Source organism: Gigantopelta aegis, chromosome 4 (genome assembly GCF_016097555.1).
Source record: "Gigantopelta aegis isolate Gae_Host chromosome 4, Gae_host_genome, whole genome shotgun sequence".
In the NCBI taxonomy this organism is placed as follows: Eukaryota; Metazoa; Mollusca; class Gastropoda; order Neomphalida; family Peltospiridae; genus Gigantopelta; species Gigantopelta aegis.
The window spans coordinates 118,444,860-118,464,512 of NC_054702.1; the positions used below are offsets into that span (position 1 = coordinate 118,444,860).

General features: G+C 36.0%; 1 protein-coding gene across 1 annotated transcript in view; it reads right to left on the reverse strand.

Moving 5' to 3' along the window:
* The window catches only part of LOC121370223 (dynein heavy chain 1, axonemal-like), a 175,400-nt gene that overhangs the window by 96,629 nt on the left and 59,118 nt on the right, over nt 1-19,653 (reverse strand). Inside the window, exons 33-43 of the mRNA XM_041495345.1 lie at nt 19,371-19,520; nt 18,270-18,356; nt 17,845-17,951; nt 14,260-14,339; nt 13,853-13,944; nt 13,509-13,663; nt 13,008-13,185; nt 12,306-12,500; nt 11,694-11,813; nt 8,823-8,840; nt 5,909-6,067 (exon numbers count right to left, since the gene is read on the reverse strand). Of these exons, the coding sequence (XP_041351279.1) occupies nt 5,909-6,067; nt 8,823-8,840; nt 11,694-11,813; nt 12,306-12,500; nt 13,008-13,185; nt 13,509-13,663; nt 13,853-13,944; nt 14,260-14,339; nt 17,845-17,951; nt 18,270-18,356; nt 19,371-19,520 (1,341 nt within the window). The remainder of the gene's footprint in view (nt 1-5,908; nt 6,068-8,822; nt 8,841-11,693; nt 11,814-12,305; nt 12,501-13,007; nt 13,186-13,508; nt 13,664-13,852; nt 13,945-14,259; nt 14,340-17,844; nt 17,952-18,269; nt 18,357-19,370; nt 19,521-19,653) is intronic.

The window sequence follows — 19,653 nt, forward strand, 5'->3', positions numbered from 1 at the left end:
CAAAACTCGTAAACGACATGTAACCCGCGATCGTTGGGATCGTTGGTCACATCGGCGGTGAACGTATACAGGTAATATTGGTATAGTTAATGGAGGAAAAGATAAATGGGTGCTATAGAGAGAATAAACCTGAAACAACAACAGCTCAAGAAAAAACCTGTACCCATGTTCTTTTTGGAAATCACGCCAACACACATTTATTTAACAAAACTCGTAAACGACATGTAACCCGCGATCGTTGGGATCGTTGGTCACATCGGCGGTGAATATACAATGAGTTTTGTAGTCACATTTTATTATTATTGTTGAAAACTTTAACGAAGACACAAAAAAAAAAAAAAAGTAAATACTACAATATACTACTTGCTCCAAAATGTGTGGCAGCACCTGAAAAGGTATCATAAAACATACCAATAGACTTAGCGGGGATCAAATACCATATATATAATGTATTTTATTGGCCAAACAAGAAAATTAATAAAATTTGAAAACTAACGCCCCAACGAACAGATTCGACATCCCAGGCTGTGGGAATTTAGGTGGACCGGGGGGGGGGGGGGGGGGGGGGGGGGGAGGGAGCAGCTTGCACTCGAGGACAAAAATAAAGTAAAAATATGGCCCGTGTCCCATCTCCACACTATGGGGGCTGTGATCCCCTGCTAAGTTGTGCACCCTCTCCCAGATATTATTCCTACGGACCTGGGAACCTGATTTCCTCCGACAAATAAAACAATATCCATAGCTGCCCATGACAATCGTCACGTAGGCAAAAGCAAACTTATTATTATTTTTAAATATTTATTAACACGCAGTATCCCCCCCTCATTTTAAAAACACTTATTTTTATCATTTTCTCTTTTTTATTATTATTATTTATTTAACTTTTTTAAATGTAGTAAACGTAAAAACAGATTCGACATCCCCTCACAAATGAAATGAACTGTCCACTGCTGTGCTAATTATCACGTACGCAAAAGCAAGCTTATTCTTTCGTTTCCCCCTTTTTCTCTCGATTTCACTTCTTTCCTTAGTAAACCGAAGAACTCTTCCTTCTCCATACACTCCTGTTCATTGTTTGTTTATTGTAATCGTTTCCCACTGAACGATTTACAAGGGCTATTGGTTAATAAAAATCTATTATTTAATTATTATTTTCAATGTAGTGCGAATGCCTTGTAAACACGTCAATCGCGATTTAAAAAAAACCACGTGAAATAAATATATATATATATATATATATATATATTTTTTTTTTTTTTTTTTTTTTTTTTTTTTTTTTTTTTTTTTTTTTTTTTTTACTTCATAACATCATGTAGTGGCAATTGACAACCCACCAAAAAAAGCTTAGAGGCTCAAATCAAGTAGCTCGTGCACGTTTTCAGTGTCTGCAGCTACCGCCGATCAACCGTCTAAACAGGAAATTTTAAAATTTTGCCGACTAGTCTAGACGCCGTCTAGCTTGGACGGAGTCGCCGTCTAGACGCAATGGGGGGGGGGGTACGGGGTAGAAAGGCTGTAAGTACCTTGTGTTTCTTCATGTTCAGTCAAACTGTGTCTCCTAACTATGTGAGAAAGGCTGTACGTCATGTTTCTTCATGTTCAGTCAAACTGTGTCACCTAACTATGTGAGAAAGGCTGTACCTCGTGTTTCTTCATGTTCTGTCAAACTGTGTCACCTAACTATGTGAGAAAGGCTGTACCTCGTGTTTCTTCATGTTCTGTCAAACTGTGTCACCTAACTATGTGAGAAAGGCTGTAAGTACCTTGTGTTTCTTCATGTTCAGTCAAACTGTGTCTCCTAACTATGTGAGAAAGGCTGTACGTCATGTTTCTTCATGTTCAGTCAAACTGTGTCACCTAACTATGTGAGAAAGGCTGTACCTCGTGTTTCTTCATATTCAGTCAAACTGTGTCACCTAACTATGTGAGAAAGGCTGTAAGTACGTCATGTTTCTTCATGTTCAGTCAAACTGTGTCACCTAACTATGTGAGAAAGGCTGTACCTCGTGTTTCTTCATGTTCAGTCAAACTGTGTCACCTAACTATGTGAGAAAGGCTGTACCTCGTGTTTCTTCATGTTCTGTCAAACTGTGTCACCTAACTATGTGAGAAAGGCTGTAAGTACCTTGTGTTTCTTCATATTCAGTCAAACTGTGTCACCTAACTATGTGAGAAAGGCTGTAAGTACGTCATGTTTCTTCATGTTCAGTCAAACTGTGTCTCCTCCTAACTATGTGAGAAAGGCTGTACGTCATGTTTCTTCATGTTCAGTCAAACTGTGTCACCTAACTATGTGAGAAAGGCTGTACCTCGTGTTTCTTCATATTCAGTCAAACTGTGTCACCTAACTATGTGAGAAAGGCTGTAAGTACCTCGTGTTTCTTCATGTTCAGTCAAACTGTGTCACCTAACTATGTGAGAAAGGCTGTACCTTGTGTTTCTTCATGTTCAGTCAAACTGTGTCACCTAACTATGTGAGAAAGGCTGTACCTCGTGTTTCTTCATGAAAAAACCTGTACCCATGTTCTTTTTGGAAATCAAGCCAACACACATTTATTTAACAAAACTCGTGAACGACATGCAACCCGCGATCGTTGGGATCGTTGGTCACATCGGCGGTGAACGTATACAGGTAATATTGGTATAGTTAATGGAGGAAAAGATAAATGGGTGCTAGAGAGAATAAACCTGAAACAACAACAGCTCCAGAAAAAACCTGTACCCATGTTCTTTTTGGAAATCACGCCAACACACATTTATTTAACAAAACTCGTAAACGACATGTAACCCGCGATCGTTGGTCACATCGGGGGTGAATATACAATGAGTTTTGTAGTCACATTTTATTATTATTGTTGAAAACTTTAACGAAGACACACAAAAAAATAAAGTAAATACTACAATATACTACTTGCTCCAAAATTTGTGGCAGCACCTGAAAAGGTATCATAAAACATACTAATAGACTTAGCGGGGATCAAATATCATATATGCAATGTATTTTATTGGCCAAACAAGAAAATTAATAAAATTTGAAAACTAACGCCCCAGCGAACAGATTCAACATCCCAGGCCTGTGGGAATTTAGGTGGACCGGGGGGGGGGAGAGAGAAGCAGTCCACCCCGCTTGCACTCGAGGACAAAAATAAAGGTAAAAATATGGCCTGTGTCCCATTTCCACACTATGGGGGCTGTGATCCCCCGCTAAGTTGTGCACCCTCCCCCAGATATTATTCCTACGGACCTGGGAACCTGATTCCCTCCAACAAATAAAACAATATCCATAGCTGCCCATGACAATCGTCACGTAGGCAAAAGCAAACTTATTATTATTTTTAAATATTTATTAACACGCAGTATTCTCCCCCCCCCCACCCCTTCCTTTTAAAAACACTTATTTTTATTATTTTCTCTTTTTTCTTTTATTATTATTATTATTATTTATTTAACTTTTTTAAATGTAGTAAACGTAAACGTAAAAACAGATTCGACATCCCCTCACAAATGAAATGAACTGTCCACTGCTGTGCTAATTATCACGTACGCAAAAGCAAGCTTATTCTTTCGTTTCCCCCTTTTTCTATCGATTTCACTTCTTCCTTCTCCATACACTCCTGTTCATTGTTTGTTTTATTGTAATCGTTTCCCACTGAACGATTTACAAGGGCTATTGGTTAATAAAAAATCTATTATTTAATTATTATTTTCAATGTAGTGCGAATGCCTTGTAAACACGTCAATCGCGATTTAAAATACCCCACGTGAAATAAATATATATATATATATAAATTGTTTTTTTTTTTTGTTTGTTTTTTTTACTTCATAACATCATGTAGTGGCAATTGACAACCCCAAAAAAAAAGCTTAGAGGCTCAGATCAAGTATCTCGTGCACGTTTTCAGTGTCTGCAGCTACCGCCGATCAACCGTCTAAACAGGAAATTTTAAAATTTTGCCGACTAGTCTAGACGCCATTATGGTTGGTTCGCGTACTGTAACTATGTGAGAAAGGCTGTACGTCATATTTCTTCATGTTCAGTCAAACTGTGTCACCTAACTATGTGAGAAAGGCTGTACCTTGTATTTCTTCATGTTCTGTCAAACTGTGTCACCTAACTATGTGAGAAAGGCTGCAAGTACGTCATGTTTCTTCCATGTTCAGTCAAACTGTGTCACCTAACTATGTGAGAAAGGCTGTACCTTGTATTTCTTCATGTTCAGTCAAACTGTGTCACCTAACTATGTGAGAAAGGCTGTAAGTACCTTGTGTTTCTTCATGTTCAGTCAAACTGTGTCTCCTAACTATGTGAGAAAGGCTGTACCTCGTGTTTCTTCATGTTCAGTCAAACTGTGTCACCTAACTATGTGAGAAAGGCTGTAAGTACCTTGTGTTTCTTCATGTTCTGTCAAACTGTGTCACCTAACTATGTGAGAAAGGCTGTACCTCGTGTTTTTTCATGTTCAGTCAAACTGTGTCACCTAACTATGTGAGAAAGGCTGTAAGTACCTCGTGTTTCTTCATGTTCAGTCAAACTGTGTCTCCTAACTATGTGAGAAAGGCTGTACCTCGTGTTTCTTCATGTTCTGTCAAACTGTGTCACCTAACTATGTGAGAAAGGCTGTACCTCGTGTTTCTTCATGTTCTGTCAAACTGTGTCACCTAACTATGTGAGAAAGGCTGTACCTTGTATTTCTTCATGTTCAGTCAAACTGTGTCACCTAACTATGTGAGAAAGGCTGTAAGTACCTTGTGTTTCTTCATGTTCAGTCAAACTGTGTCTCCTAACTATGTGAGAAAGGCTGTACCTCGTGTTTCTTCATGTTCAGTTAAACTGTGTCACCTAACTATGTGAGAAAGGCTGTGTGTCATATTTCTTCATGTTCAGTCAAACTGTGTCACCTAACTATGTGAGAAAGGCTGTACGTCATATTTCTTCATGTTCAGTTAAACTGTGTCACCTAACTATGTGAGAAAGGCTGTACCTCGTGTTTCTTCATGTTCAGTCAAACTGTGTCACCTGACTATGTGAGAAAGGCTGTAAGTACCTCGTCTTTCTTCATGTTCAGTCAAACTGTGTCACCTAACTATGTGAGAAAGGCTGTAAGTACGTCATGTTTCTTCATGTTCAGTCAAACTGTGTCACCTAACTATGTGACCAAGGCTGTAAGTACGTCATGTTTCTTCATGTTCAGTCAAACTGTGTCACCTAACTATGTGAGAAAGGCTGTACCTCGTGTTTCTTCATGTTCAGTCAAACTGTGTCACCTAACTATGTGAGAAAGGCTGTAAGTACGTCATGTTTCTTCATGTTCAGTCAAACTGTGTCACCTAACTATGTGAGAAAGGCTGTAAGTACGTCATGTTTCTTCATGTTCAGTCAAATTGTGTCACCTAACTATGTGAGAAAGGCTGTACCTTGTGTTTCTTCATGTTCTGTCAAACTGTGTCACCTAACTATGTGAGAAAGGCTGTACCTCGTGTTTCTTCATGTTCAGTCAAACTGTGTCACCTAACTATGTGAGAAAAGGCTGTACGTCATATTTCTTCATGTTCAGTCAAACTGTGTCACCTAACTATGTGAGAAAGGCTGTACCTCGTGTTTCTTCATGTTCTGTCAAACTGTGTCACCTAACTATGTGAGAAAGGCTGTAAGTACCTCGTGTTTCTTCATGTTCAGTCAAACTGTGTCACCTAACTATGTGAGAAAGGCTGTAAGTACCTCGTGTTTCTTCATGTTCTGTCAAACTGTGTCACCTAACTATGTGAGAAAGGCTGTAAGTACCTCGTGTTTCTTCATGTTCAGTCAAACTGTGTCACCTAACTATGTGAGAAAGGCTGTAAGTACCTCGTGTTTCTTCATGTTCAGTCAAACTGTGTCACCTAACTATGTGAGAAAGGCTGTAAGTACCTCGTGTTTCTTCATGTTCTCTCTGAGCCAGTCGGAGAACTTGCTGCGCGAGTCGTTGTCGCACGTGGCTCCGATGCTCCACACCACGGAGAAGATGAACCACGGCTCGATGAGTTCTTCAACTCGCTTCAGGCGGTGCTCCGGAATTGGCTTGTCTCCCTGAACCAAAACAAACACTAACACGTCACACCACTAATCAACGCAATATTAGATCTCAAAAATGTTTATAGAAGAAAAAAGATAAAAAGAAAAACATTCTATTACTTATTTAACAACAGTTTTAAATGTCAAATTTTATTATTATTCACATAATCTTTGAGATGTCTAAAAATATATTAAATGATTTTGTGTGTGTGTGTGTGTGCGTGTGCGTGTGCGTGTGTGTGTTTGTGTATGAGTGTGTGCATGTATTTTTAAAATTCTATGGTATCAAAAACATCTTAAATTTGTAGATTAGTAACTGACCAGACATTCTCAATATATTTTTTATCTTTCACATACCACCAAATGACTCATTTTTAAAGATTAAACAGATGAAATATATGTTTTCAAATTCTGTTTACTCACAAATTCCTCATCATCCGTGATCACAATCTGCAGATGGGAAGGCAAAGAGAGAATGGAGAGAGAACACAGAAAATATATGAGGTCTACACACCACAGAGTGTAGACAACAACTACAAGACACGGTGATTGAGCTCATTTTATGACTGAAGTAACTGGTGGGTGCTGTGAACATGCTGGATGGACCAGTGGCATGATCTGCAGTTGCTACATCCAGTGAGAAAGAATGTTTGCCGGGATACTGAGAGAAAAATAAGATGTCAACAGCTCTATGGTCAACAGTCAAACATCCAGTGAAATATAAAGAGTGATAGATGAAATACCATTTGATAGTGTCTGTGATCTACAGTGGGAAGATACAGTAAGATGTGAAGACTATAAAGTAACAGTGAGATCAAAATAAGCCAGTCGATGTCTCTATAAACAATTTATAGTGATGAAGATCAATCAAGTAGTAGTGACAGTGAAATGAAACTAAGACGTGACAGTTCTGTGGGGCAGGATGCCAATCAATACTTCCTTCAGTTGTGGTACACGGTTAGTAGAGTAATAACAATCAAACATTAGGAAAGATGCACTGAGACACTGGATTACTAGAGCGAGATGGAAATAAGATAGCTTTCATCCTTTGGAATACTGAGGTTGAGCTATTCTGAACAACATTTAGTTATTTCAGCACCAAACTGACAGCCTCTGGAAAGCTAAGTGCAGCACAAATGGTAGAGGACTCTTCCAAGAATGCTTAGTCAGAATGTACAGTGATGTCATTTTGGTCTCTGTACCGAGACATGTCGATGAATGAAAAGTTTTTGTGCTGGTACAGCCTTCATTATTTGCTGATGCCAATATCATGACATTTCTCCCACTAACAGAGCAATGAGGTAGGCATACACAAAAGAAAAAGATCTCATCTGGTAAGGGAAACTTGGGTAAAGAAATATGACTATACTCAACTTATTCTTCCCAACCTCAGCATTTGTATACAGGGAAAATAAAAGTAAATGGAAAATGAAGGGTTAACAGTTGATTTTTCTGTGATTTAAACTGGGAAAGAACCAGTGAGCCAAAGTTAGGAGAATCAAAGAGAAATAAAACATGCATTTTCCATCTGACACACAGCCAACATCGCTTGTACATACTATACTTATCTGACATATCCAATGCAGGGTTGCTTTTTTACTCACCACAATTACAAATAAAAAACATATAACTAGCTCAACCAATGGAATGGTACAGCAACAGCAGGGAACTGAAGGAACATAGAATATACAACTTGAAAAAATCTCTCTCACAGGCAATAACCCATCCCGCCCTCACCACTATTAGTGTTTTCCCTAGCTTGTTTTAGCATGGTGCGCCACTATGCCTCAATATTCTAGTGTCATCTGGCCTTAATCAGCTTGTTTTAGCATGGTGCGCCACTATGCCTCAATATTCTAGCGTCATCTGGCCTTAATCAGCTTGTTTTAACATGGTGCGCCACTATGCCTCAATATTCTAGCGTCATCTGGCCTTAATCAGCTTGTTTTAGCATGGTGCGCCACTATGCCTCAATATTCTAGCGTCATCTGGCCTTAATCAGCTTGTTTTAGCATGGTGCGCCACTATGCCTCAATATTCTAGCGTCATCTGGCCTTAATCAGCTTGTTTTAGCATGGTGCGCCACTATGCCTCAATATTCTAGCGTCATCTGGCCTTAATCAACTTGTTTTAGCATGGTGCGCCACTATGCCTCAATATTCTAGCGTCATCTGGCCTTAATCAGCTTGTTTTAGCATGGTGCGCCACTATGCCTCAATATTCTAGCGTCATCTGGCCTTAATCAGCTTGTTTTAGCATGGTGCGCCACTATGCCTCAATATTCTAGCGTCATCTGGCCTTAATCCGCTTGTTTTAGCATTGTGCGCCACTATCCCTCAATATTCTAGAGCCATCTTACCTTAATCAAAGCGATCTGGCCTTAATCAGCTTGTTTTAGCATGGTGCGGCACTATGCCTTAATCAGTGCCATCTGGCCTTAATCAGTGCCATGCTGCCCTGTCATTAAACCAGCCTTTTTCAACAATTAATTATACAATTGACTTTATATAACACTCAGAAAATGTATTATTAATTAATAAAATACCCATGTTATATATCTTGCCATTCATTTATTAAAGCAAGCACATTAATTACATTTATTTTTAATTTCAATTAATTTTTTTCATCTTTAATAATAAAAGTGCCTTAAAAATGATAAAAATACCCCAAAAGTGTTAAGCATACCATGCCTTGGCAAATTTGTAGGGAAAACACTAACCATGGTACTAAGTTCACTAAGTTGTGTGATTGTAACTAAGCAGTGTCTTACCACTTTGCGTCGTCGAGCCTGCAAGCGAAGCCGATTAGAGGAGTGACAGGTGAGGTCACAATCGAACACGGTGCCAGGTTAAAACATGGTGGATAAAGCACAAAACAGCATTATTAACACACGACAAAACAATCAGTGCAGGTGGTCATCATTAACAGTGCAAGTCTAAACAGGCAGCTCACACAACACACATTTAAATGTTTAACTTCACAATCAGTGCAGGGTTCACACACTACACAAACACTGTATTATTAACACACAATTCATAATTTTAAACTAAAATATGACAGCTTAATTTAGTCATACAGTCTCATATAGCTAATTACAATCATTTTGAAGAAAAAAAACAAAAAAACAATATACATGTGATGAATCATCATTATATCTAGTAGTAGACAGTACCAGTACTTTCCGTAATTGGAGTTTAAACCAAATTAGTATTAAACAACACGCTTTGTAATATTAACTCTTATGACAAGTATATTATGTTAATCAGTATATATTTGTAATTGTGGATATAAAGTATAACATAAGAGCTCAGTGTAATAGTACTGAGAGCTGTTTATGAAAGGTATTGCAAGAAGAATATAATTATCTATATCTATATCTAGATGACAGGGAGATCCACATTGAGAAAAGACTCATCGTAACAAAGCTGGACAGATTATATGAGAATAGATATAGATAGATATATATATGATATATAAATGACAGTAGATATACATGACAGTAGGGAACTTTAGATAGTATATCACTATTTAACTTGAAATTAAATTAGTAACTGAACCGATATCATTTGGTTTAAAGAAATATTGCAAACTGGCTGTAAATTAAGAGTTTAAAATGCTGGACAGAGATATTTAGGAGAAGCAAAGAAAAACAAAAGTGGTATCATATGGTGTTTACACATTTTAAAATTTAGTTATATTTGACTTCTTTATCACATAACAATTCATCACAACAGATAGAAAGTTACATAAGACTAATTATTCGGGAACATAACAAATTTAAAGCTGCATCGTATATTAAACATGTCACTTATTTATTTCAGTTTTGTTCTAGCAACAATGACCTACCCAAGGAATGTGTGTGAAATGCAGCATTAAGTGTCACAGTAATTCAATATCACTGCCTTAACACCGTCACAAGGAATGTGTGTGAAATGTAGCATTACATGTCGCAGTAACTCAATGATATCACTGCCTTAACACAATCACAAGGAATGTGTGAAATGTAGCATTAAGTGTCACAGTAACTCAATGATATCACTGCCTTAACACAATCACAAGGAATGTGTGTGAAATGTAGCATTAAGTGTCACAGTAATTCAATATCACTGTCTTAACACTGTCACAAGGAATGTGTGTGAAATGTAGCATTACATGTCACAGTAACTCAATATCACTGCCTTAACACTGTCACAAGGAATGTGTGTGAAATGTAGCATTACGTGTCGCAGTAACTCAATGATATCACTGCCTTAACACCGTCACAAGGAATGTGTGTGAAATGTAGCATTACGATGTCACAGTAATTCAATATCACTGCCTTAACACCGTCACAAGGAATGTGTGTGAAATGTAGCATTACGATGTCACAGTAATTCAATATCACTGCCTTAACACAATCACAAGGAATGTGTGTGAAATGTAGCATTAAGTGTCACAGTAACTCAATGATATCACTGCCTTAACACAATCACAAGGAATGTGTGTGAAATGTAGCATTAAGTGTCACAGTAACTCAATGATATCACTGCCGTAACACAATCACAAGGAATGTATGTGAAATGTAGCATTACGTATCGCAGTAACTCAATATCACTGCCTTAACACTGTCACAAGGAATGTGTGTGAAATGTAGCATTACGTGTCGCAGTAACTCAATGATATCACTGCCTTAACACCGTCACAAGGAATGTGTGTGAAATGTAGCATTAAATGTCACAGTAACTCAATGATATCACTGCCGTAACACAATCACAAGGAATGTGTGTGAAATGTAGCATTACATGTCACAGTAACTCAATATCACTGCCTTAACACTGTCACAAGGAATGTGTGTGAAATGTAGCATTACATGTCACAGTAACTCAATATCACTGCCTTAACACTGTCACAAGGAATGTGTGTGAAATGTAGCATTACGTATCGCAGTAATTCAATATCACTGCCTTAACACCGTCACAAGGAATGTGTGTGAAAATGTAGCATTACGTGTCGCAGTAACTCAATGAATGTGTGTGAAATGTAGCATTACGTGTCACAGTAACTCAATGATATTATTGTTTTACACCGTCACAAGGAATGTGTGTGAAAATGTAGCATTACGTATCGCAGTAATTCAATATCACTGTCTTAACACCGTCACAAGGAATGTGTGTGAAAATGTAGCATTATGTGTCGCAGTAACTCAATGAATGTGTGTGAAATGTAGCATTACGTGTCACAGTAACTCAATGATATTATTGTTTTACACCGTCACAAGGAACGTGTGTGAAAATGTAGCATTACGTGTCGCAGTAACTCAATGATATCACTGTCTTAACATCGTCACATGCTGACCTTCAATGTTTTTAACAATTAACACTTACAACAACAAAAATACCACAGTAATTACAAATGACAGTTTTTTCAAATTACAGCGGAAAATCTCAGTTAGTACTAAATATGTAAACCCTCAACCACGTTTTAGAAATTAGCTTGCAGAACATGCTTGGAGTTAGTACTACAAGTTAGGACAGGGAGAGGAGAGCCACTTATAAAACAGGCAGCACAAGAAAGCATTACACCTCGTTCGTTAGGTGTGAAAGGAGCGTACAAGACAGGATTACCTCATTAGGTATGAAGAGAGTGATTAAGAAAACATTACCTCTTTAGGAATGAAAGGTGAGAAGAAGCAGTCGAGCAGTTTGAGGACGCTGAACACGAGATTCCCGTCCACCGTGGAGACGATCTCCTTCATCTGCAAACGCAGAAACTTCAGAGCTGGCTGCAAACACGAACAGAAAACTTTAACATCAAACAATCTTCATAGTCAGACATCTTGACGGTAACACAAAACATATAAACATGGCACCTTTCACTCCAGTAAATATATAAATGGCAAATGTCTTCATTGAAATCAGATGCAAGATTCAAGTCAAAATTAATCACAATGTATTACTGCTCCTGAAATGAAAGCAAATAAACTCATATGAAAATAACCAATATTAAATGAAAAGTATTTTCCAATAAAAACAGATATGTCCTATTTATTGCATTTTGTTTTTATACCAAATTCATTAGTAATTTGTTGTTGGCTTTTTCTGCATTTACAATTTTACAGAGAATTTGAATAACATCTTATGAATGAAAAACATAACTGCAAAAGGCAGTGTTTTATAACAGCTGTTTTCATTAATGTATTCACGGACATGTGAAGCTACGATGATGATGATGATGATGATGTAACAGAAACTGTGTTATGTTCTCCATAACGAACCTGCATGAACTGATCAAAGAGGGTCTGCAGTTTGTCCCGGTGTGGGTAAATGTTGTTGGGGAGTTTTTTCAGCCAGCACTCGACGAATGGCTCGAGACCAATGTAGCTGGGCTCCAGGTACACCATACCACAACGGCTGACAGTTGCTGGGGATGCCACGGCTAGATCTGCTACCTCAAACATCATTGTCATCCCCTGAAAATAGGAAAATTGATTATAATATTTTAATGATCTTGTGATATAATTTGCATATGTAATGTTATTTCAGTATGTTTGATTGTTTTCAGTATAAATGTTCGTGCTGAGTACAAATGCTTAAGTTGAATATAAAATTTAATGTTGTATTGATTGTAAATGCTTGTATTAATGCCACAAATGATATATTCCTCGATTGTCATATTAACAATGAAACTTAATTATAAATAATGAGCACAATGTTCAGGGATTTTTTGTTTTGTTTTTTCCATTATGTGAAAAACATAACACAATATTCAATTTTGACTTCAGCTATGTAAGGAAAAGCACAAATATAACTATAACTCACTATATACTCTTTACTCACAACAGTACTTGATGTTTGTCTTCTACAAAAACGTTTAACACATGTTAATAACTCACACAGATATCTTAATGTCACTAAAGAAATATCACTAAAAAGCCGATCACTGGCTTCAATGAACGAGAGATGCCTGACAAACGTACGTCAGACAGTTTGATGATTTCTCCACTGCTCAGACAGAGTTTCTTGTTGTCATCCAGCACAGTGTTCATGTTTTCAATCCACACCGCGTCAACCGGCCCGTCAAAGATAAACCACCGGTAGTCAGTGTCAGCCGCTGACGCACCGCCGCGGATCAGAGACGACAAAATACCATCCGTCCTGAAATAGCAGTCAAACATTAATTTGTTTTAAATGCTATCTAATATACTGAATCAAAATACTGAAATTAGAGTTTATACTAAAATCAACGGATCAAATCACTGAAGCATCAATTTTCAGTAAACACAATCAAATATATTGAATCAAATACTGAAATTAGTTTACACTCAAATCAATGGATCACAACATTGAAACATCAATCAAATATACTGAATCAACATAATCAATCAAATATACGGAATCAACATAATGCAATTAAGAGTTTACACTCAAATTAATGGATCTCACAAAACAATAGTTTAAGAAAAGAAAGTGTTACCTACCATTCATGTGTGAGTACGTCAAACTCTCCGTACAGCTGGCCCATGGTGATAGACTTTGGGTTCAGGATGAAGGTCAACACAGTTTCAAAGTCTATACCTGCTGGAGACGGCTGGCCCTTCAGTGAGGACATCGCTTTCTGAAGGATCTCGTAACACTATCAAACATATACCAAAACAAATTAATTTAAAAAAAACCATATTTTTATTTTATACAAATGCCAATTCCTGGCATCTAAAGTCCAGAACATTCAAATACCTTTCTTATTTAAAGAATTCAATTACACTTTAATAGTTAGATTCAGCCTAATTTACTAGTAGAAAAACCCTTTTAATTGCAGACAAACCTTAGTTTTCCCTGAAGCCGTTGGCCCGACCAACATAAGACCATGTCGAACAACCGTCGTCTCATACAGTTGGATACACTTCTTGATGAAACCTAAATCATCAACTTAATCTGGTTAATCATGTACAAACACAAATACTCAGATCACAAACAAATAATGCTTATAATTTAAAAAATTAGGTCAAAAGACATTTTTTTTTATCTCAAAAGAATTAATTGGTTTACCAAAAGCATCCATTTTGAATTTCTGTCAATACCATATGTTTACAAAAATAAATAATTAAAATATCACTGAAAGTAATTTTTTTTTTTTTTAAATGATGTTTACAAAATTCAATTAAGTTCAATTAATTTTTTTTAATTTATGAGCGAGTTGGTAAAGTTAAACTAAGAGTATTTCAGTTTTACCGTCAACATCTTTGAGTCCAGCCTTAAGACAGCTCTTGTTGAGGGATGTTTCAAGTGCGCCATAGTCAATGGGTTCCTCCCTGCAACAACAGGCCATTAATGTAAACATGTCACAACAAGCAGCTGTATAGCTCTACGTCAGAGACAACAGGCCATTAATGTAAACATGTCACAACAAGCAGCTGTATAGCTCTACGTCAGAGACAACAGGCCATTAATGTAAACATGTCACAACAAGCAGCTGTATATCTCTACGTCAGAGACAACAGGCCATTAATGTAAACATGTCACAACAAGCAGCTGTATATCTCTACGTCAGAGACAACAGGCAACGTCTTCAAACTTATTCATGTTGCACGTCATTCAGTCCAGTGTAATTCAGAAATAACACATTAATCAATTTCTGAATTTCTCAAACTATCACAAAGAGTTTCATTAAAATAAAGTCATGAAATATAATGAGACACAGTAACAACTGCATTATGAAGCAGAACAAAAACATCAAAAGATTTCCATTTTGTAATAGTGTTTTCCCCAGCTTGTTTTAGCATGGTGCGGCACCATGCCTCAATAGTCTAGCATCATCTTGCCTTAATCAGCACCATGCTGCCCTGAGATTAAACAAGCCTTTTTCAGTAATTAATTCTAACATTGCCTTTATAGAAAACCAAAAAAGGTATTATTAATTAATAAAATATACCTTTTATATCTTTTGCCATTCATTTATTAAAGCAAACACATAAATTACATTAATGTTTATTTCAATTAATTTTTGTCTATTTTTAATGAAATACAAGTGCCCTGAAAATGGTGAAAATGCCCCAAAAGTGTTTGGTATACCTTGCCAAATTTCTAGGGAAATCACTGTGTAATATGCAGACAATACTAAAAAAACAAAACCTCCCAGAAATCTGTATGTTTATCATTTGATCCAAATTTTGTAAATATTTTTAACCATGCTTTGTCACAGGTAATGAAATGATTTAGTGCATTCAGAACTTGCATGCCACTAACACTTCAAATTGTTTTTAGTCAAGCATCTGTAAAATTAGCACACAAAAAAAAAGGAACATATATCTGAATACTTTCAACAATTATGATTCCTAAAACCTATTTCTGTTGATGATATAAAACATTCGAGGTTTATGCATGCCAACTGTTCACACAAATTACTACTGACAGTTTCTGTGACAAGTGATAAACAATTATAAAAATAAACAAACAATTGACTATAACAGTCTGTGACAAGTATGAATATAACGATATGTGACAGCATGGTGACAGTTATCTCCACTATATAAACAAGTGAATATAACCATGTGTGACAGTTATCTCCACTATTTAAACAAGTGAATATAACCATGTGTGACAGCATGGTGACAGATATCTCCACAATATAAACAAGTGAATATAACCATATGTGACAGCATGGTGACAGATATCTCCACTATATAAACAAGTGAATATAACCATGTGTGACAGTTATCTCCACTATATAAACAAGTGAATATAACCATGTGTGACAGCATGGTGACAGATATCTCCACAATATAAACAAGTGAATATAACCATGTGTGACAGCATGGTGACAGATATCTCCACAATATAAACAAGTGTGTGTGACAGCATGGTGACAGATATCTCCATATAAACAAGTGATAAACATGTGTGACAGCATGGTGACAGATATCTCCACTATATAAACATGAATATAACCATGTGACAGCATGGTGACATATCTCTACTATATAAACAAGTGAATATAACCATGTGTGACAGCATGGTGATATCTCCACAGTGAATATAATCATGTGTGACAGCATGGTGACAGATATCTCCACTATATAAACAAGTGAATATAACCATGTGTGACAGCATGGTGACAGATATCTCTACTATATAAACAAGTGAATATAACCATGTGTGACAGCATGGTGACAGATATCTCCACAATATAAACAAGTGAATATAACCATGTGTGACAGCATGGTGACAGTTATCTCCACTATATAAACAAGTGAATATAACCATGTGTGACAGCATGGTGACAGATATCTCCACAATATAAACAAGTGAATATAACCATGTGTGACAGCATGGTGACAGTTATCTCCACTATATAAACAAGTGAATATAACCATGTGTGACAGCATGGTGATCACTTATAAAGAAATGGTTATTGCTATAACGCTGTGTTATACTTACTCCTCTGCTTTCTCCAGTCTGGTTATTCAAGGAAGATGAGAAATGTAACATTGTATCTTGTGACTATAAATGCCACATTAAACAAGACACAACTCTCAATATGCAAGGGTTGTGACTGCTGAACAGTACAACTCAGAACTGAATCTAACACAGAATGTTATATATGAATAATAGTGCAAGAACTTATGAACACAAATGACTGTTTTAATAAATGCATCATCTGTAAATTGTTAACTACAGGAAACATAGTTCACCTTTAATGCATCATCTGTAAATTGATAACTACAGGAAACAGAGTTCACCTTTAATGCATCATCTGTAAATTGATAACTACAGGAAACATAGTTCGCCTTTAATGCATATCTGTAAATTGTTAACTACAGGAAACATAGTTCACCTTTAATGCATATCTGTACGATGAACTGTTGCATTATATCTTGAAACTGTCTACATGATTGTCAGATGACTATTAATAATGATTGTCAAGGACTATTAATAATGATTGTCAATTGACTATTAATAATGATTGTCAATGACTATTAATAATGATTGTCAAATGACTATTAATAATGATTGTCAATGACTATTAATAATCATTGTCAAATGACTATTAATAATGATTGTCAATGAATATTAATAATGATTGTCAAATGACTATTAATAATGATTGTCAATGACTATTAATAATCATTGTCAAATGACTATTAATAATGATTGTCAAATCACTATTAATAATAATTGTCAAATGACTATTAATAATGATTGTCAAATGAGTATTAATAATGATTGTCAATGTCTATTAATAATGATTGTCAATAATGATTGTCAATGACTATTAATAATGATTGTCAAATGACTATTAATAATGACTGTCAAATGAGTATTAATAATGATTGTTGAATGACTATTAATAATGATTGTCAAATGAGTATTAATAATGATTGTCAATGACTATTAATAATGATTGTCAAATGACTATTAATAATGATGAATGAATGAATGAATGAATGTTTAACGACACCCCAGCACGAAAAATACATCGGTTATTGGGTGTCAAACTATGGTAAATGCAAACATTAAGTGACGATCAACATCAATAAAAAAATTTAACAGTTAAATAAAAACACAGTGTAAAGGACTGTGTAAAAATACAAATATCACAGATATATATAATTAAAATTTAGAATAAAATTCAGTATCACGTAAAAATTGTAAAATAAGTTCTGGATGGAATCGGAACTATTAATAATGATTGTCAAATGACTATTAATAATGATTGTCAAATGACTTTTAATAATGATTGTCAAATGACTATTGGTGTTTTAGTTACAATGATAAACTCATTTGATGTTGATGTTTTAGTACCAATAATTAACTCACTTGATGTTGGGGAACAGATCGGACACAATGCCACTGAAGAGTTTGAGATCGTCCACCAAGAACTTGGGTACGTTCACATCTCGGATCGCACGCAGCGCAATCAGCTCCTGTCAAACATCACATTAAACAACAGACTCAATATAATCACTGAATATTTAGCACAGAATAATTACTAATCCTAATCTAGGTGTTGATACATAGTTCATGAAATGCAAATTGGTCCACAAAACTAAAAACAAACAAAACCCCAACCATTATGTCTTTAGTGCCTATTCTCAAAACAATTGAAATAAAAAACATTAAAAAATTCATCACAAACTCTAAAAGTATAATTAGTTCTATAAATTTCCTTGTATTATACAAGTCAACTGATTGTGACAATACTACTGTGCAAGCTATTCTAGAAGAGAGTAAACAACTCAAACCTCGTTCATGTCTGGATACTGTCGCTTGAGGTTTCCCGCGGCCGAGATGACACTTTTCACAGCTCGCATACCAAAGTCATAATGGTCCTACATTCACAAAATAACAATCATTTAGTAAACACACACCACAACTATAAACAATATTCAAGAATATATTCTATTGCATACAAACAATTATATAAACAGTTTTAAGAATTGGTCATGTGCAATTGATTTTTACAGCAAAATGTCAGTTTGCAGTTCATATCAAACATTACACAGTATTGTGGAAAAAATACAATCTGCAGACAGTTTGAATGATAAAGTACCTCGGAACTAAACTGTTCTTAAGACGGTTTAAATGATAAAGTACCTGGGAAGTAAGCTGTTCTGAAGACAGTTTGAATGATAAAGTACCTCGGAACTACCGTATATCTTCGCCTGTAAGTCGAATTTTTTTCACCCAAAAATTATTTTATAACTTGGCGGGTCGACTTATAAGAGGGTAAAAAAAATTCACCAAAAAATATTACTGTTTTGGGGATTATTTTACAAGTTTTATTGTTGAAGTATGCCATGTATTTATACTCAAATATGTTAATTTGACACATTTATGTTTTATAACCTATTTTTTTTGGCATTAGAACGGTTTTGGTTATGCGAAAAGGCGTGCGATCTCACTCACATGCCAAGACAACAGTCCACTTAGTTAAATTAACAGTCATCACTAATAGTAAAAATGTAAACAATACTAACTACCTGTTGCCTAAGTTTATTTTGAAATCTGGTCACTGGCATTAATGGTTGTTCAAACAATGTTTTGTCGGTGATTAACTTCATGAATATTACTGAACGTTCCCTTAAAATAGACTGTTCTGAAGACAGTTTGAACGATAATGTACCTCGGAACTAAGCTGTTCTGAAGACAGTTTGAATGATAAAGTACCTGGGAACTAAGCTGTTCTGAAGACAGTTTGAATGATAAAGTACCTGGAAACTAAGCTGTTCTTAAGACAGTTTAAATGATAAAGTACCTGGGAACTAAGCTGTTCTTAAGACAGTTTAAATGATAAAGTACCTGGGAGTTAAGCTGTTCTTAAGACAGTTTGAACGATAAAGTACCTGGGAGCTAAGCTGTTCTGAAGACAGTTTGAATGTTGTGACAATCTTCTTTGACAGGTTTCTTGCCTCTGAGAAGCCAAAGGAAAAGAGACTGATCTCGGCAATCAGGGCATAATCTGGAACCATCATGGCCACAGGACGGAACAGGGCCTGAAAACACAAACACCTTGACAAACATGTTCACTACAGCGGCTTGTCTCTATTGTAATCAAGAATGAATGAATGAATCAATCAATCAATCAATCAATCAATCAATCAATCAATCAATCAATCAATCAATCAA